Raw genomic sequence first — 19,284 nt, forward strand, 5'->3', positions numbered from 1 at the left:
CCTGTGGAATGTCCAGACCCACGGTCTGCTCCTCGGGATGAGGATGCCTAATCCTAGAGCTGCATTCCAGGATAAGGTAGTTGGGGGTGGGGTGGGGAGAGGCTGTACCGGGGGAGGGGCAGGAAAGAGGGCTATAAGGGCAGCAGCCATGTGTGGCGGGAACCAGCCAGGCCATGGCGGAGGTCCCCGGAGCTCAACGCTCGGTTCTCGCTGGTGGCCCAGAACCCCGGGATCCCCTGGATTGCTGGGCCTGTGCAGTACTAGTAACGGCTCAGAATCTACTGGTGGCTGTCTTCAATCTTCTCTTGTTGGCACTAGTCCTGGGGACCATCTTGCTACCCGCTGTCACCATGTTGGGCTTTGGCTTTCTCTGCCACTCCCAGGTAAGCATGGGTCCCAAGGGGTATGCGTGTATGTGTGGTGTCTTTGAGCCAAAACCTCCTGACCTGGACCTGGTGGGTTAGAGTTTGATGTTTCTTATCTGCACAGTTCCTGCGCTCCCAGGCACCTCCTTGCACCGCCCATCTGCGGGACCCAGGCTTCACGGCCCTGTTGGTTATTGGATTCCTGCTGCTGGTGCCGCTACTTGTGCTTGCCTTGGCTACCTACCGCCGTCTCTGCCTGCGTCTCCGCCTGGCCGACTGCCTAGTACCCTACAGCCGAGCCCTCTACAGGCGCCGGCGCATCCCGCAGCCAAAGCAAATCCCGGCCTCACCAGGGTCCCGGGCTGTTCCCACACCAGGAAAGGTCTGGGTCTGAGGTGCATTGAATCAAGAATTCTGTCATTGTTGTGGTCATACAAGGACTTGAAGCAAGCCCAGGGGTATTCCTTCTGCCCTGTGTTGATCCTTAACCCTGCCCGAGTCAGGGTCCTGGCATCCCTTTAAAGGAACAGCATCGCCCGTGGACCCAGTGCTGACGAAAATGCCCTAGGAAATCTCACTTGAGCCCTGGACGTTCGGGCTGGACCCTGCACACCTTAGAAAACTGGACTTTGTGCCGTCCTTTATTGGTGCATCTCCTCTAATTAATTTACGGGACTGAAGGGCAGGCCTAGAGAAGAAACCATCACGAATAATAAAAGAATATGAAATGAATGTGCTCTGTAAATACAGGGGAGGCAAATATACACTCGTCCTTGCCCAGGGCTCAGAAGTAGGAAACGAATCCTGAGGCTACATACAAATGGGCAGAGCAGAGAATCCTTCAGCATCCTGCCTGTCTCTTATCGCATTAGCCCACTCTTCCTGGTCAGACCCCAGAGTTCTGACCCTGACCCCAAAGTCACTTCCCCATTAATAGCACAGAGGGGGGCTTGCTTTAGCTGCCTACCCAGCTCCCCTTGGGGACCCGAGCCCGTTCTCTGACCCCAGCTTAAAGGAACTAAGTGTTGCCAGGCCGGGGTGGGAAACAATAGGTCTTCCGGAGCAGGATGACACCCCCTCCCGCTACAATGTGAAGCAGCAGCGTGGGAGGGAAGATGGAGGGTCCCACCCTATGGCCTGTTGCCTTAAGGGAGGCTTTGGTACTCCTGAACATTAGGTAGAGGGGGCTGGTTGAGGAAGCGCCTGAACTCAGATAAACCTCTAAGGGTGGGGTGTGCTATCCCTGCCCTGACATCGGACCTACACACAGACACGGGCCACTTTGGTCATAGGGTTTAATGATCTCAAAAAGAAGTGCAATTGTGGTCAGAGATATGGGGCTCCCGCCAGGCTCTCCCTTTGGACTTCAATAGAGACGATGTGATGTCCTGGTACCATGGCCAGACCCAGCACACGGGGTTCCCCCGCAGAAAATGAATCTGGAAAAAAGGGTCAGAGCATCAGAACTGCAGACAAGCATCAGTCTCGCCCCGGAAAATAAGGGGTGCAATAGGGCCCGCAAGAGGAAATGCCTTGCGGTGAGTTTACGCCGCATTCCCGAGGAGGTGTGTATTCCTGGGGCACTGACCAGATGGCTTGAGGAACTCCTGCGCAGAGCCCAGGATGACATTACAGTCGCGATCGGTGCACAGGAAGCAGCCGACTAGTGTCCTTCCATCTGTCATACGAATGCGCATGGTCTTGTTGAGCAATGCCTCTAGTTGCTGCCGGGCACGCGCAGCCGGCGAGTCCTCCTGTTCCCCGTCAGAGTCCTGCCAGGGCAGGACAGGAATTCAGGCGAGCAGTTTCGGCTGCACGCCCGTAGAACCACAGTTCCCAGCAGCCCCCGGGCTTCAGGCGGTGACGCGCGGGCTGCTGGGAACCGCAGTTCTCTTTTCTATGCTCGCCACCCGCTTCGCTCCCCGCCCGAGGTCACTCCCCGGCTGCTCCTCCAGAACCCGAGCCCACGCTAACCCCGGTGCTGGAGCTGCTCTGACGCCGACTGCAACAGCCATTCTCCTCTCGTAGCAGCATGGTTGGCCCCGCTCCGGCCATTGGCCCTGGGACCTTCTCCGGGCCTTAAACTTCCCAAGAGCGTTTTGGGTCGGGTATTCAGATCTCGCGAGTGCTCCCAAGCTCTTCCCTTTCGTGAGATCACAACTCCTCCGGGTCTGCCACTTCAGAGATCTCGCGAGATTTTATTTCAGCCCGAGCTCTTAGATGCCTTCTAGGGTATTACAAGAATATCGCGAGAACTTTAATTGAAATTTCTTATACATCCTTTAGAAATACCTGAAATGTGAAAACCTTCTATTCTGGTCTCCCCACCATCTTTTCCTGTTACTCCTAAGTAACTCGTGTAGCCTAGACTCCGTTCTCAATCGGATCGGCTTCATTTTCTGTAAGAAGGGATTCAACAACACTACGATCGGTGCCGGAACCAAGAATATGTTTCCGGTGAACACAAGCAGCCCAAACCCCGCCCTATTTACGCAGTTTAACCTCAGTGGACGGTGGCCGGAAAAGGACAATGGTTTCCATGTTAGCGACAAACGCACTCTAGGTAGCTCTTGAGTCTGGTAGTATCAAGACTGCGGTGGAGCAAGAAAGTAGCCAAGGAAGCCGGTTCCCCTATAGGACAGGAGCCATGCCGCGTCGGGGCCTCGTGGCGGGGCCAGAGTTTGACTATTTTCACCGTCGGTATTTCACGCCGTCAGAAGTAGCGGAGCACAACCAGCCCGAAGACCTTTGGGTGTCTTACCTGGGATATGTGTACAATCTAACGCCGCTTGTGCAGGAGTTCAAAGGTAAGGGTCACACCTTAGGGGAGGAGCGGGGAGCTGGCTTTGGCTCTTGGGTGCCCGGCTTAACGGCCGCTGTTCCTTTTCAGGAGACCTACTGCTGAAACCCATTCTAGAAGTTGCAGGGCAGGACATTAGCCACTGGTTTGATCCAAAGACCAAAGACGTAAGTTCTGTTGGAATGTGGGGTTGGTGGAAGCGGCGTTGGAGAGCAGGGATGGGGAGGGACGGCTGGGAATGAATGAATAAATAGCCAGAACCCGACATAGTGAATGCTCTGTCCTCCACTCTTAAACACTTGCTTTTAAAGATTCGCAAGCACATAGATCCGTTGACTGGTTGCTTGAGGTACCGCACCCCGCGGGGCCGCTTCGTGCACGTCCCACCTCCCCTGCCTCGCTCTGACTGGGCCAATGACTTTGGGAAGCCCTGGTGGAAGGGGTCGAATTACCAGGTGGGGCGATTGTCTGCCAAGACCCGGAACATCCGTATCATTAACACTCTTACGTCGCAGGAGCACACGCTGCAGGTGAGATCTGGTGGCTGAGGACAGGCTAGTGGGAACCAGAAATCACGCTGGAAGCTCTGTTTTCTTCTTTTCACATTGTCATGACAGAGAAAAGCAAATGACCTAGGATTGGAAATTCTAGAAGTATGTTTGGATTACAGCCACCACAATCTCCTTCACAGGTCCAGGCCAGCATCTTAGTGATGGTGGTCCTTGGAAGAGCATCTGCTGTTTCAGACAGCAGTTGGACCCAGTGTCCCCAATTGCAGGTGAAGGGCACTGGCTTTGACTCTGTTGAGCCATTTTGTTGTTTAGGAGTGATAGGACTCTGATGTGTTTATTGTGTGCTGGAACTTCAACTTCTCTGGGAATATGGGGTGCCTGATGGGTACTGTCTGCTAATGGAGACACTCTGATTCAAGCTCTGTCATTTAGGGGAACTGATTCACTTCTGGTATTCTTCCCAGTTTCCTTAGAGCAAATCCTAAAGGAGCTAGCCATAAGGGTCCTTCTGGCCTTTGGGGAGTATGTGTGTATGTTCCATACAGAATTCTAGAGGTGAATACTTTTGTATTCTTTAGGTGGGAGCTCTGGAGTCAATGTGGGAAATCCTACACCGTTATCTCCCTTATAATGCACATGCTGCCAGCTACACATGGAAATATGATGGGAAGAATCTGAACATGGATCATACCCTGGAAGAAAATGGGATCCGAGATGAAGAAGAAGAGTTTGACTATCTTAATATGGATAGTACCCTTCATACACCTTCGATACTGCTCTACTTCAATGATGATCTCACAGAGCTGTAGGAAAGGACATGTATGTGCAAGTAGACTCAAGACATATTTGAGTTTGCCCCTTTCTTTGCCTTGAGGTAAAAAGGTGTGGGTCTGTAGGGCCTGGGCCTAGACCTTTGTTGCCCTCTGGAAACTGGCCTATGGTTCTTGTGCCTTTCTGAAATGTAAGGACCCTTATCCCTAGCTCCTCAATGGTTTGCTCAGAGAATATTAGTGGGGATACTACTAGGAGAGAATAAATCCTTATAAATGATAGGAAGAGACCTAGGGTATTTCAGTTTGGAATGTGTAGAGAAGGTAGAGTTCAGGCAGACCTCTGAAGGGATGGAAGAGATTTTTTTGGTAAAGATGAGAATGAGATGTTTGCAGGAAGATGGGATTTACAAAGACAGGACCCAGAAATCCCTATCACGAACTATGGTTGGTTGGCTGATTCCCTTTCTAAAGGTAGTTAGCAGGAAAAGTGAATGGCTATCAATCATTTCAGGATAGGATAGAAATCATGCTGAGAGTTTTATGCATCCTATCAGGTGAATGCTGGTAATACTATTTCACAGAAAGTTCCTTAGGAGTTTAGAAAGGTTCAGTAGCACAAAAGTACAGTAGTAACCTAAGAGCCACAGTGCAAATCCACAAGCCTGCCCAACTTTGAAAGTCAGGCTCTTTTCAGTGTAAAGGAACATTCTCAGTAGCTTCACTTAATGCTAACATTTCTGATGGCTGCTCCCAAACCATGTTTTTGCAATGTGAGCTTGTCTTAGGCTTGTTGCACAATGGGGAAATGTAACCTATTGTGTAGTCAATATTTACTCTATTGAAGGGAGTTAATTAGCAGAGCACTCTAGGGACAGAGGCAGGGAAGGCTGAATTTCAGCCAAGCATTAGCTAATGAGGCCCTTTCTTTGTTAATGTTATAGCAAGATTTCTGGGGGCAACAAGATAGATATTTACTGACTCCAGGAGAAACCAGAATGGAGAAATGGCCTGTAGGTCAGGATACCATAGTAAGGGACCCAAAAGGGGATACTTTCTTTTTCCTTTTCTCACACATATACAGAAGCAAGGAAGACGGTTGACTTTACAAGTTGGTGGCTCTAAAAGAGGAGGCTTGTTGGCTAGATTTGGTTCCCTTTATCCTTAGCAGAGGAGGGGAATTAAGAATAACTGATAAATTGAGCCAGGCATGTTGACTTTAATCCCAGCACTTGGGAGGCAGAGGCAGACAGATCTCTGTGAGTTTGAGGCTAGCCTGGTTAACAAAGATAGGTATAGAACAGCCAGGGCCGTTACACAGAGAAACCTTGTCTTGGGGATGCGGGGGTGGGGGGAGCAGAATGAAATGATAAGTGGACTTCCCCTGCAGCAGCAGCTAACAGGAATCAAGGAGCCCATCTTCCCAGCTGTGGCTTCCGGCTCCAGTGGAGGGGCAATGTGACCTCTGTGAGATGCTGGGTGGGCTGCATTGTTTTCTGAAGGTGACTGTGGGAAGCCTGAATAAAGGTGGGACCAACCCTGTTGATTTCAGAAGTTTCTGAATCCACTGATGCTAAGGACTTTCACATAGTCTCATGTAGCCTAAAAATCCATACATTGTTTGGGTCAATCAATCACGATGTTTAGTTATCTCTGAAATGACCTCATGTGTATTCTTTTTGTTGTTGTTTTTTGAGACAGGGTTTCTCTGTAGCTTTGGAGCCTGTCATGGAACTTGCTCTGTAGACCAGGCTGGCCTTGAATTCACAGAGACCCGCCTGCCTCTGTCTCCCAATTGCTGGGATTAAAGGCATGTGCCACCACTGCCTGGCAACCTTCCGTGTATTCTTGTTTGTTCTTCTAAGTCCTAAACTATTTGAGAACCAAAGCCATGTTGTTCCTCCCATGGCATCCTTAGGACATGCACTTCTGGGATGTACTTATTTTGCCCAACTTGTCTCCCTTCCGGAGCATGCTTTTCCTGGGGTGGGTTCTTACTCATAGAGATCCATCTGCCTACTTCAGAACTTCTTGTTAGAAACATACTCCTCTCCCTATATGCCCAACCTCTCATAAATTCTGTCCCTAAAATCTTTGGAATCTGTTGTTGTGTAATAAAATAACCATCTTTGTCTTAATTGCTAGGAAACTTCTGCTCTTTCCATTTCAACTTCTGCTTTCACTAACCTAAGCATCTTACCTTCTGCCTCAGATCCTCAGTAGGGTTTTCATGATTTTGGAATAAAGCTCTAAATTCAGGAAGCCTTGCATAAGTCGGGCCCTGCCTTCCTTGTACATGTCATTCCCTAGAGTCCTCTTTGTCCCGTGTCCTGCACATCCTGGGTGGCCTTCTGATCATGGTCTCTTCTTGCATGAGTTAACACAGAAACTGTCCTTCCAGCTTTACCATCATACCCTTCTACTTTCCACCTCCATTAACCTAAGTATACCTTCCGTTTTCCTTTTTGACCCCACCCTTCCCCTGGGTTAAGTTCTCTTAGCACTATGTGTGTTCCAGTGTTCTTATTATCGATATAAAATGAAAGCAAATGACTGTCTGGCTGCTAGATTGTAAGCTCGAAAGGGCAGAAATCTTATTCACTGCTGTATTCTCCTTACTGAGCACATAGCTGCTGCTCAATAAATGTGACCAAATGAACTCAGGTGTCAAGGAATTCATCTGTCTGTAATAACTAGTGGGTGTAACATTGTGTCCTGAAGACAAAGTGGGACTAAGAGAGTAAGATGCCTAGCCCTGTGCCTTGGTCTCCACCCATAGATTTTTTTGGTTGTTGTTATGGTCGTTTGTTTTTGTCTTCCACAGAGCCAAGACTCCAAATTACTCTGCAGACTCTGTGTGGCACCAGATAGTTGGAGTAATCCACCTGTGATTTCCCTTGTGACCACCAGGTGGCTCTAACGACTAACGAGTCAGGGAGAGAGGAGCTGTGAAACCCAACTTCAAAGAAGTTAGAATTGAGGCCAGTGGTAATGGACACATGCCTTTAATCCCAGCACTCAGGAGGCGGAGCAGGTGGATCTCTGAGAGGACAGCTTGGTCTACAGCCAAGACTGTTACACAGAGAAACCATGTCTTAAAAAATTGTTTTAGTAATAAAAATAAAAGAAGTCACTAATGAGGCAGATGACTCTGGGTAAGAACACGGACTGCTATTCTAAACAGTCAGAGTTCCATTCCCAGCACCCACACAGTGACTAACAACCATCGGTAACTCTAGTTCTGGGGCTTTGACACCTGTTCCTTCAGCTCTGCATGCATGTGTAGGCAAAGCATCTGTACACACACAAGAATCTCAAAAAGTCAGTTATGGGATAAGGTGAATAGTGGACTTGAGTGGGCGTGTGTGTGGCGCTTGGGATGTAGCTCAGTAGTAGAGCGTTTGTTGGGTCCGTGAGTATGGGGTGAGGTGTAGAATTTAGGAATGAGAAAGATATCACATCTTGTCTTGGGATGTGGCTAAATTTAGTCCCTTTTAACCCTCTCAGGGGAGGGGAGTAAGTAATAAGTGGACTTCCCTACAGCAACAGGCAAACAGGAATCAAGGAGTGCATCTTCCCAGCTGTGGCCTCAGGCTCCAGTGGAGGGATAATGAGACACTGGGTGGGCAGTTTTTGAGACGGTCTCACTATGCAAACCCAGGCTGGCATCAAACTCCCAATCCTGCCTCAGCCTCCTAAGTGCTGGGATTGCAGGAGTATGCCACTATACCCAGTGTCTGAGGTCTCTGTTGCTGTGATAAACACCATGACCACAGGCAACCTGGGGAGGAAAGGGTTTCTTTCAGCTCTCAGCTATGGTCCATCATGATGGGAAGCCAGGGCAGGAACTCAAGGCTAGAACCTGGAGATGGGAACTAAGCAGAAGCCATGGAGGCCTGCTGCTTACTTACTTACTCATGGCCTCTACATGGCTTATAAGCACTCCAACCCCCAGATAAGGTTTCTCTGTGTAGACCTGGCTGTCCTGGAACTAGCTCTTGTAGACCAAGCTGTTGTCCTGGAACTCAAAGAGATCTACCCGCCTGTAAGCCTGCTTTTTTTTTTTTTTTTTTTTTTTAAATACAACTCAGGACCACTGGCCCAGGAATGGCACTCCCAGTGGACTATGGCTTCCAACATCAGTCATTCATTTAAAACAATGCCCTACAGACTTTCCTGTGGCATTTCCTAAACTCAGGCTCCTCTTCCTAGATAGTTCTAGCTTGTGTCAAAATGATGAAAACAACCAGGACACCCAGCTAGGAGCTTTTACGGTATTAGAGGTTTACTAAAAAAAGTTGATGGTAGCTGGGCGTTGGTGGCACACAGCTTTAATCCCAGCACTCGGGAGTCAGAGGCAGGAGGATCTCTGTGAGTTTGAGGCCAGCCTGATCTACAGAGCTAGTTCCAGGACAGCCTCCAAAGCTACACAGAGAAACCCTGTCTCACAATAAATAAATAAATAAATAAATAAATAAATAAATAAATAAATAACAAAAACCAAGAAAGACAGGAGATACAGAATAAAAAGTTAAGGACGGAGATGGTGTAAAGGAAACCCTTGTCTCAGAGATGAAAACACATAAGAAAATCATCGGATATGGATATTTTAGGCGCATAGGAAACACTATAAAAACAAAGCTGTGTGGAGTAAGTGTGGGGAGACCATTTAAGTGGGGTAGGAATAAAGTAAACAGACAAGGAGCAAGGGTTAGTCTGTCAGCTCATGACTCTTCCTTACGCAGAGCAGCACCATCTAGTGCCCTCTGAGAGCTATTGCTTAGTGGGAACTTAGCTGCCACCTGTGTCCCCAGTAACCCCATAATGCCTGACATATAATTTTAACAAATAAATGCTTTTTTCAAGAACGAACAGTATGGGGATGGAGAGATGGCTTAGCAGTTTAGAGAACTTGTTGCTCTTGCAGAGGATCCAGGTTCAATTCCCAGTACCTGCATGGCAGCTCACAAGCATCCATAACTCCAGTTCCAGGGGACTTGATGCTCTCTTCTGGACTCTGAGGGGACTAGGCACACAGGTGGTGTACATACATGCAGGCAAAACACTCATACATACAAATAAAAAGCACAACTCCCACTTTTAAGTCCATGTGAACCCAAGTCAAGTGTCCCTGCCTAATCGTCTGCCACTGAGGTCTGGGCAGTAAGTGACTCGTGCACTGATAGACTGTCCTGACCCTTTTACTGAGCAGTGGGGAAGATGACATGCTTAGACTTGTCTGTCTACAGGGGTAAATATTAACCATAATGCACTATAGTATTTGGCTACATGTAACAAAGCTGGCTGTTCAAGTTAACCACAAAGATTTTATTTACCCACATAACCAGAGGTCTGCAATTAGCGAAACCATGATTCCATGAGATCATCAGAGTCACAAGTGTGTCCTCTGTCCCTTTAATCCCCAACCCATCAGGGTTTTGGCTATTCTGTTTTTAGCCTGTATTTCAGGCAATACAGGACAGAAGAAAGGACAGTGCTTTAACATTTTTAGCAAACCTATGGTTTGGAGTTTTGTCGTTTGTTTCCTTTCTTCTTTGTTTTTGAGACAGGGTCTCACTGTGCAGCTCTGGCTGGCCTGAACTCTCTATGTAGGCCAGCCTGGCCTTGACTCACAAGACCCTCTCAACTGTGCTTCCTGGATGTTGGAATTAAAGTCATGAGCCATGTAACCCAGCCATCGGACTAGGTTTTACTTATGGGAAATGAATTACATTTATAGGTGCAAAGGAATCTGGGACAGTATTTTATGATACCCCAGACAAAGAACAGACACTGGATAGGAACCAATGAAATCTTCCATTTACCAACAGTATACAATGTACTATGCATTGTTCATTAACAAAGTTAACTTGTACTCTATGCTTGGTTCCAGGTATTCAGTTATAACAATGAATGGGAAAACATTCCAACTTTACTTGGGTTTACACTCTAATGGAGTGAATAAGTAGAAAAGATCGTTTGTATTCTTTTAAAAAACTGCATTACATTCTTATTTATCTAGCTATAGATATGGGTTTGGACATGTTCAGGACAGAGGACACCTGCACATGGAGATCACAGCAGGGCCTCAGACTTGGCAGCATGTGCCTTTAATCCGGTAAGCCGCCTCACCTACCCACTGGATAGTCTGTTTGTTTGTTTTTAGAAGAGATAGGACTGTCTTAGAGTTCCTACTGCTGTGAAGAGATACCATGATCAAGGCAACTCTTTTTCTTTTCTTTGTTTAAATTTTATGTGCATTGGTGTGAGGGGTCAGATCCCCTGGAAATGGAGTTACAGACTGTTGGAGCTGCCATGTGGGTGCTGGGTATTGAACCCCGTCCTCTGGAAGAGCAGTCTGTGCTCTTAACTGCTGAGCCATCTTCTCCAGCACCCATGGCAACTCTTATATAGGAAAATATTTAATTAAGGACTGGCTTACGGTTCTGAGGTTTAGTCCATTATTGTCAAGGCCTATGGCAGCATGCACGCAGACATGGTGCTGGAGAGGTAGCCAAGAGTGCCACATCTGTATTTGCAAGCAGCAGAAAGAGTGATACTGGGCCTGGTTGAGCTTCTGAAACCTTAAACCTACCCCCAGTGACATATTTCCTCCAAAAAAGTCGCACCTACTTCTACAAGGCCATTCCTCCTAATAGTACAACTTCCTATGGGTCTATCGGAGTCATTTTCATTCAAACCACAATTATTGTGGCTTTCTGGAGAAATGTCATCCCAAGCTGAGACCTAGGTGTAAGCAGGCAGGTGGAGGGGAGGGAAGACTGCAGAGGCAAGAGCGAGAACGTACAAGTTCAGGAGCATCGGGCAGCGTATCGCAGCGTAGGGAGGGCAGAGGAGCCAGGCCAGGCCATGGGAGGCTCCTAAATTAGGCCACAGCTCCAGTTTGCTTTTACTTCTATTTATCTCAAGACAGCATTTTTCTGTGTAGCCATGGCTGTCCTAGAACTAGCTGTGTAGACAGGCCGGCCCCAAACTCTCAGAGATCCACCTGCCTCTGCCTCCCAAGTGCTGGGATTAAAGGCGTATGCCACCACCACCCAGCTCTATTTTGCTTTTATAAAGAACTGATATGGAATGTATGAATAATAAATTTTACCCCTTTAAAGTATATAATTAAGAGTTAAGAACTTTATAAGGGGAAGGACATTTTTAGATTTTCATTAAAATTATTTTTTACATTTAATTTTAAATTTAGTGTGTGTGTGTGTGTGTGTGTGTGTGTGTGTGTGTGTACTTGTGCACATGCTTGCCCTCACACATGCAGGTCAAAAGACAACTTATAGGAGTCAGTTCTTTCCTTCCACTGTGGGTTTTCTCCTACCCAGTGGGTCCCAGGAATCAAACTCAGATGTCCAGCTTGGATACCATGCAACTTTACCTGCTAGCCATCTGCAGGCCCCACATTTATTTGGGGGTTGTTTGTTTGTTTTTGAGATACTCTCACTATGTAGTCCTGGCTGGCCTGGAACTCTGGTGTAGACCAGAATGGCCTCAAACTCAGAGACTGGACTGATTGCCTTACCAGGGCTGGGGTTAAAGGTGTGCAACACCACATCGAGAATAGACTAGAGTAGGGGAAAGTGGTGGAGACTAAACTGGGAAAGCAAGGAGGGCAGCCAGGACCAGAAGAAGATAAAGTTACAGCATTTTACCTGGTAGATGTCAGAGGTAAAAAAGGAGACAGGAATGACGCCCAACGGTCTGTGTGGCCTGAGAGGCTGGAGGATGGTGAGTCCAATGGCAACAAGATGAGGGCTGGGAGAGGAGGGTAGTTAGCTGTCTGTGGTAACTTTGTGACATGAAAATATTTGGGACTGGAGCTCTGGGTCAGTTCAGCCAGGAATTCCTAGCCAGTAGTAGCTGTAGCCAAGTTAAGGATGAGTCACCTGGTGAGTAAAGAGATCTGAGCAGAGAGCCTGGCAGGATTCAGTGCTGGGGGGGCGGCACTGGTGGAGAAGTGCCAGAGGAGAGAGCTAGGTGGATGGTACGGACGGTGAGAGCGCACTTGAGGGAGTGGTCACAAGTGTGAAAGGTTGGGCAGAGGTCCAGGAATAAGATGATGATCTAATATCTGTGGATTTAGCAAGCAGCACCTGGATAGCGTCTGTTACAGAAGCCAGGCTGCAGCTGCACATGGAAAGCATGGGGTGTCAGAAAATATCCAGCTACTTCTTAGAAGGGAGAAGCGCTTTTGCTTAATAACTATGTACACAACACTCTCCTTAGATGCCATTTCTTCAGCCACAAGGGAGGGACAACAGACAGTGACAGCGAGGACTTCAGGCATAACCCTAGGAATGGCCTGGAATAGAAGCTCCTCATATGCAACTGAGATGGAGTAAGTTATGGAGAAACAGACACCGGTCATCCTGGAAGTCCTTAAAAACACCCAGCTGTCTTCAGTTTCTTTGTAGTTCTTTATGCTAGTCATTCTTTTGTAACAAATGTGTCCCTTGGAAATTCCTGAGATTTGGCAATATTTAGCATCCAGGAACATCTGTCATGATTAGGGAATTAGTAGACCATATCTGTAACTAACTTCTATTTCCAACCAAACAGTATTTGTGGCTGAGAATTACTGAGTCAAGTTAAATGTGGTTGTTTCATGTTCATGTCCTATGCAAAATGAAGCAGAGCAAGGGAATGGACCAATTCTTGGGAATAATAGTAACTGGAGTTCCTCTCTTGCACCTTAATAGTAGGGTGGGTTTTTTTTTTTTTTTTGATTTTTGTTTGTTTTGTTTTTGTTTTTATAACCAAGGTCACAAATCCTCTCACCCTGGAACCCTCTAAAAGGAATCGCTCTGAAGTGGGCATCGTCTTCTAGTGAATTGGATTACTTAGAACGAGCAATTCTAGTGTTCTCTCCTCCAGGTGGTGCTTTATGTCAGTCAGCTAGCTCACTTACTCCTCACTACAGCAGGAAGCCAGCTGGCATTAGCAGGTACTGGGATGCATCTAAAGCGTACAGTGCAGGGCAGCTGACCAGCTGGGAAAGGAGCCAGGTAATTCTGCTGGGACAGAGGGACCTGACAACAGAAGCCAGGCATTTCTAGATGGCCAGGCAACAGCAAACTTCAGGATATCCCTTTTCCCAAAAGCTTGGGACAAGCTGTGAGATTAGGGATGTTTTTGGATTGTGGAATATCTACATGTACATTATGAAAGATCTTGGGTATGGAATCATTCAAACCCAAGAGTCACTTATGTTTCATATTTCATAGACATAGCCTGAAGATAATTTTTTCATTTTTTAAATTAATTTTTTACATTACAACCCCAGTTCCCCCTCCCTCTTCTCCTCCCTCACTTTAATGCAATATTCATAGTGTGTAAACATTTTTGCTCAGACCCCCAACATGAGGGTATCATGTTGATATTCAAGTCTTTAGATTTTTGAAACATTTTAATTATCGTATTAGAGATGCTTAATCTGTATAATAGCTTATTTTATTAATAAATTATTTGTACATAAAGTACAACTCAACTTTGTATATAGGGCTAATCGGTTTCTTTTCTTTTTGGTTGTATGACAGTCCTGGATGTCCTGGAACTCACTCTGTAAACCAGGCTGGACTCAAACACACAGAGCTCCACCTGCCTCTGCCTCCTGAGTGCTGGAACTAAAGGACTGTGCCATCACTGGCTGGCTAACCAATTTCTATGCCAGTAGTCAGCCAATGCAGATCTTGAGGAGGTCCTTGAGTTTGGCTATAGAAAAGCCTACTTTACCTCTAAATAGCTCTGACCTTGGACAAACTATTTCACTTACCTTAGCCTTGGTTTCCTTATCTGTAAAATGGAGACTGTGAAGGTCATTGCTGTGTAAGGTTACTGGAAAGAGTGATGTACACCCTAAGACTTATTTAGGGAAGAGCCTAGACACAGAGTATAATCTCATTTCATCTATTGAACATAGTCTTGTAATTTTTCTAATGATCTTTTTGTTGTTATAGATTTCTATGAAGTCTTGAATTTTTAAAATTATATTTTGTTTATTAACTTGTGTGGAGGGGAGTGTTGCCACCACATGTATTTGTAGGATACTGGTTTTCCCCTTCTACTGAATGGGTCATGAGGATTGTGTCTTAACTTTATGAGCCATCCATCCCAATGCTGGCGGAGGTCAAGCGAACAGCTGGGCATGAAGTTGAATGGAGGCAGAGGCAGATGGATCTCTGTGAGTTCAAGGCTGGCCAATCCAGGTTTACAATAGTGAGACCCTATCTCAAAGAAGGAAGGAAGGAGGGAGGGAGGGGAGGGGAGGAAGAGAGAGAAAGGAAAGGAGGAAGGAAGCATTACAGCCAGGTGTGGGTGGTGTACACCTACAGCCCCCAATACTTAGGAAGCTGAAGCAGGAGGCTCCCCACAACTCTCAAGTTTGGAACACCCTAGGCTGTACAGTAAGACCCCATTTCTAAGCAAGCAGAGATAAGCTGCCCTCATAAATGTTCTTCCCACTTACTGAGTCCTGTCGTTTTACGCTGTTAGAGGGATTGTGGAGCCAGCTGCTGACCCTACAGCTCCCTGGCCACTGCAGAGACAGGAAGAGCTGGGCCAGCTCTGCATCGCGCTGCTTTCTCGACAAGTTGCTTGCTGCTATGATGCTTCTCTGGGCCCGGAAACAACTTTTGTGATTTCATCATTTCCTGGCAAAGTCTATTTTCTTCTTTTCTTTCTTTCCTCCCTGCCCACCCCTTACCCCCCAGACGTGTATCACTATGTAACCCTGGCTGTCATGGAAACTCACCCTGGCTGGCTTTGAACTCATAGATCTGCGTACCTCTGCCTCCCCAGTGCTGGGGTTAAAGGCAGGCATGACCACTGTAGATTTTAGTTTTATTCAGTTAAATGTGTAAGGATGCTCCTCTATGGCTTTGTTCATTGTGTGTAAATTCTTTTTCATACTCGAGGTCACAAAAAATATTTGCTGTATCTCATTCTTGTTCATTTAAAACTATTTTTTAAGTTTTATTTATTTACAGATATGGGTGTTTTGCCTACATGAATGTCTATGCAGTGCCCATGGGGGCTGGAAAGGGATGTGGATCCCTGGGGACCGGAGTTACAAAATGGGTTCTGGGAATGGAATCAAGTCTTCTGGAAGGACTGCTCTCAACCACAGAGCCACCTCTCCACCCTCTAAAAGTCTAGTTTTTATTTTTTAAAGACAGACTCTCACTTTGCAACCTTGGCTGGCCATGTAGATCAGGCTGGCCTCAAACTCTCTGAGATCTGTCTACCTCTGCTTCCTGAGTACACATATCACCATGCCTGGCTCGTTTATTTAAACATTTTTAATTATTAATAATAGCAGTTTAATCAGAAGAGGCTTTTTTGAAATACTAATGCCAAATGTACTTAAAAAAGTTCTTTTGGTTTTTTGAGACAGGGTTTTGCTATGGTTTTGGAGGCTGTCCTGGAACTAGCTCTTGTAGACCAGGCTGGTCTCAAACTCACAGAGACCGGCCTGCCTCTGCCTCCCGAGTTCTAGGATCAAAGGCGTGCACCATCACTGCCCGGCCATCCAAGCCTCCTTTCTAGAACAGGGTCTTGTATACTTTGGACAGGTTTTGGCTTTAGCGCCCTCTTGCCACAGTCTCCTGAAAAGAGGGTTTGGTTCCTGGCATTCACCTCTGTCCCTCCTAGTGCTTCCCTCCTCCTCTTCTATTTTTCAGGCCTTTCATTCCTGACCTTCCTGCTTCCACTTCCCAGTACAGGGACTACAGATGTACGCCACTCTGCCTGGACCCGTCCTCCTCCCTCACTCTCTCTCTGGGAGTGGACCAGACTTACTTTAAGGAATGGATTTGGGGATAGCCTTAAGGTCCTGTTGCGGCTGAGTGATCAGTACCACTTACTGCTGTGGCAGAGCACTCTGTTCCGTTCCCAGCATCCCCTGTCACTTCAACTCTCTAGCCCCAGAGTCTACAATGCCTCTGGGCTCTGCAGGCACCTGCACTAATGTGCACACAGACATACACATTATTAAAACTAAAACATTTTAAAAATAAAAATCAGAAAAGCCACCGAGGAGCACGTTGACTCACAAAGGAAAACTTTTGTGAGGAGGGGTTAGTCTGACGTCACTGTTGGACTGCAGCACTTAGTGCCTTGGTGGTAACACAGCGAGTGATACGAGGCTAGTGGTTTGCAGGAAGGTAAATGAGAACCCTGATAAAGAGTGGTTGAGACCATTTGCCATGGTGACAGGAAAGTGGGGCTAGTCAGGACTTAAAGCAAAGCACCATTTCATGAGGCAAAGAACAGTGGGGGAAGGTACATGAGAAAGCAGGGGCAGAAAGCGAGTCTAAAGTGGGTGTCCTCTGTTTCACACTGCAGAAGACCGGGATCACCCCAAGTGTGACTGAGGAAGGTCCCTGGAAGCCATGGAGTCAGGTGACCCGAGGCAATGGCAGCATGGGGCCAGGGTTCAGTATCTGTGGTATAGATATGAATACTTTATGTTGCAATGGATTTTCATTTATTGATACAAATTTAAAGTCAATTTTGTGATATGTAGGTTTCTCCTCTTGTTTAGGTATTGTATAGAAATGTAATGTATAATTCAGTACATATTATAGTTACCTATAATAGTCAAAACTTATAGTTAAGTTACTTAGGATTTCTAGATATACAGAGATGTGTTTGGAGATAAATAGGCATTCTTCAACCCTTTCAAAGACCTACAGAATATGGCATTTAAAATGGTTTAGGGTTTTTCTTAACAATGAGACATAACTGCTCCTGGCAACACCATCTGTGTCAGAAAGAAGGATAGACATTAAAGAAACATGTTTGCCTCCAATATGGCAAGACTCGCCATTTGGACAAGATACTGCTCTTGCCTGGACTGCTTGACTTTATGCTGTATAAACTGGACATGCAGGACCCACAGAAAAGTGACTGCTGATTCAAGAGGGACATTGCTACAGAGTTCCTGCTTCATGGAAGAGTCTGACAGACAGTCTGCAGGACACAGAGAAAAGTGACTGACAAACTGCCAACACAGGAGACAGTTTAAACTTTCCTGCTTTGCTGAAGAGTCTGCCAGACACACTATGGCCCATGGGCTGAAGATGGAAGATTACAGAAGGACTTCGGGTGACTGACCAGGCAGTGAGTTGTCTCTGTCATTTCTAGAGTTTATATACTATCCTGTGGTCTTTGAAGAAGTTGAAGACAGATAGTTATGGTTATAGTTTTCCTTAGTTAGGATTAAAGATAAGTTACATATAGGACTTTAAACTCACAAAGATAGGATAGATGATGGAATATTTTCTTAAATCTTACTAATTGTTAATGGACTAAATATTGTTAACTGTGATTCTTATTTGATAACTGTTGTGTGATATATTTTGCTTCGTTAAGGTTAAAACCCTTCTTTTATTTAGACAGAAAAGAGGAGATGATGGGAGATGTCAGTCTGTAAATATGTTTCTCATACTGGTTAATGAATAAAGCACTGTTGGCCAATAGGAAAGTGGGACTAGGGGACAAGGAGGAAAGAATGTAGTAAGGAGGAGTCAGCATGGAGAGACTGGGGAGACCAGACGCCAGCCCCCATTCCCCGGTAAGATGAAACCACGTGGAAATACTTAGATTAACAGAAATGGGTTAATACTTAAGACAAAGCTAGCGGCGGATGGAAAAACATACTCCTTACAAGTATCCAGTGAATACGAGGAGTGATCAAGAGGTAAAAACTTGGTAATAAGGAGGTTATGAAAATGAATATTTTTTCTCATTTAAAATTATATTTATTTATGTATTTCATTTGTATATGTATGTATGTGTGTGCATATTATGAGTGCATACACCACAGCACACAATTGTTTCTCTCCTATAGTATGGATCCTGGGACCCAACTTAGGCCTTTAGGCTGCATGTACCCACTAAGAAATCTCACTGGCCCCTCAAAAACTAACCTCAAAGGGAGAGAAGTTAGGGATCTGAGCTAGATTTTGGGAGCCTTCAAGGAATGCAGGTTTTTAATACAAGGTTAGGGAATTTGGAAAGAATCCTGGTTCTAAAATTAGATTCTCCTAGGATGGAGCTGTAGCTCAGTGTAGTCAGTGGCTAGCATGCTGAAGACTCTGGGCTTAATCTCCAACACTGCATCCATGTAAAAACATCCTTCAGATATAGGATCTGGTCTAGCTTCCAGGCTTAGTCCCTATCTGAGATTACCAAATTTCATGACAAGTCAGTCTCTCTCTCTCTCTCCTTAGTTTTATATTCATCATAAATTTATACTCCAGAGAAAATTCCAGAGAAGTATATCATTATGATATTTATGAAAATTATGATTATATGAAAATCATTAACTTTTTAATTATTGTAACGATTTACTCATGGTTGGAATTATATTACATGCTCAGTTTAGTATTTAGTCACTTAGATTGGATCATAAGAATCTGTCCATTGTCTTAGTTAGGGCTTCCACATGTTTCCCATTGCTGTGATAAAAATGCCTGGAGAAGAAGGTTTATTTCAGCTTACAGTTTCACATCACAGTTCATCACTAAGGGAAGAAAGAGCAGGAACCCCAACAGGGCAGGAACGTGAGGCAGGAGCTGATGCAGAGGCCATGGCTTACTCCTTCCAGCCCAGGGGTGGCACAGCCCACTGTGAGTTGGGCCATCAATCATTAATTGAGAAAATGTACTACAGCCTAGCTCACAGGCCGCCTGGTGAGGGTGTTTTCTCAGCTGAGGTTTGCTTTTACCAAAAGACTCTAGCCTGTGTCAAGCTGGTATAAAATTAGCCAGCACACCGTCAATGAACAGAATATTAGCAATCAGTTAAGTCTATAT

The 19,284-nt window shown here is 46.0% G+C and overlaps 3 protein-coding genes across 3 annotated transcripts; 2 read left to right on the forward strand and 1 right to left on the reverse strand.

The window, feature by feature from the left end:
• Positions 1-142: 142 nt before the first annotated feature.
• Tmem88 (transmembrane protein 88) lies at positions 143-1,028 on the forward strand. Its single transcript, XM_051181508.1, has 2 exons — positions 143-383; positions 490-1,028. The coding sequence occupies exons 1-2, from the start codon at positions 174-176 to the stop codon at positions 757-759; spliced, it is 480 nt and encodes a 159-aa protein (XP_051037465.1). The 5' UTR covers positions 143-173; the 3' UTR covers positions 760-1,028.
• A 615-nt stretch (positions 1,029-1,643) lies between these two features.
• Naa38 (N-alpha-acetyltransferase 38, NatC auxiliary subunit) lies at positions 1,644-2,540 on the reverse strand. The gene is made up of 3 exons (XM_051180275.1): positions 2,340-2,540; positions 1,954-2,137; positions 1,644-1,804 (listed from the first exon to the last, which is right to left on the reverse strand). The coding sequence occupies exons 1-3, from the start codon at positions 2,418-2,420 to the stop codon at positions 1,692-1,694; spliced, it is 378 nt and encodes a 125-aa protein (XP_051036232.1). The 5' UTR covers positions 2,421-2,540; the 3' UTR covers positions 1,644-1,691.
• On the forward strand, positions 2,535-7,106 carry LOC127219070 (cytochrome b5 domain-containing protein 1). Its single transcript, XM_051180274.1, has 4 exons — positions 2,535-3,172; positions 3,256-3,332; positions 3,477-3,695; positions 4,256-7,106. The coding sequence occupies exons 1-4, from the start codon at positions 3,013-3,015 to the stop codon at positions 4,484-4,486; spliced, it is 687 nt and encodes a 228-aa protein (XP_051036231.1). The 5' UTR covers positions 2,535-3,012; the 3' UTR covers positions 4,487-7,106.
• The last annotated feature ends 12,178 nt before the right edge of the window (positions 7,107-19,284 follow it).

Source organism: Phodopus roborovskii, unplaced genomic scaffold (genome assembly GCF_943737965.1).
Source record: "Phodopus roborovskii unplaced genomic scaffold, PHOROB, whole genome shotgun sequence".
In the NCBI taxonomy this organism is placed as follows: Eukaryota; Metazoa; Chordata; class Mammalia; order Rodentia; family Cricetidae; genus Phodopus; species Phodopus roborovskii.

Bases quoted from the DNA above. Each gene is read 5' to 3' on its own strand.
- Naa38 (XM_051180275.1), bottom strand. From the start codon at position 2,420: ATGGCCGGAGCGGGGCCAACCATGCTGCTACGAGAGGAGAATGGCTGT. The intron at 2,138-2,339 runs GTTAGCGTGGGC...CTGCCCTGGCAG, and splicing joins AGAGCAGCTCCAGCACCGGG to GACTCTGACGGGGAACAGGA. The intron at 1,805-1,953 runs GTCAGTGCCCCA...CCTTTTTTCCAG, and splicing joins GGAGTTCCTCAAGCCATCTG to ATTCATTTTCTGCGGGGGAA.
- LOC127219070 (XM_051180274.1), top strand. From the start codon at position 3,013: ATGCCGCGTCGGGGCCTCGTGGCGGGGCCAGAGTTTGACTATTTTCAC. The intron at 3,173-3,255 runs GTAAGGGTCACA...GTTCCTTTTCAG, and splicing joins GCTTGTGCAGGAGTTCAAAG to GAGACCTACTGCTGAAACCC. The intron at 3,333-3,476 runs GTAAGTTCTGTT...TTGCTTTTAAAG, and splicing joins TTGATCCAAAGACCAAAGAC to ATTCGCAAGCACATAGATCC.
- Tmem88 (XM_051181508.1), top strand. From the start codon at position 174: ATGGCGGAGGTCCCCGGAGCTCAACGCTCGGTTCTCGCTGGTGGCCCA. The intron at 384-489 runs GTAAGCATGGGT...TTATCTGCACAG, and splicing joins GCTTTCTCTGCCACTCCCAG to TTCCTGCGCTCCCAGGCACC.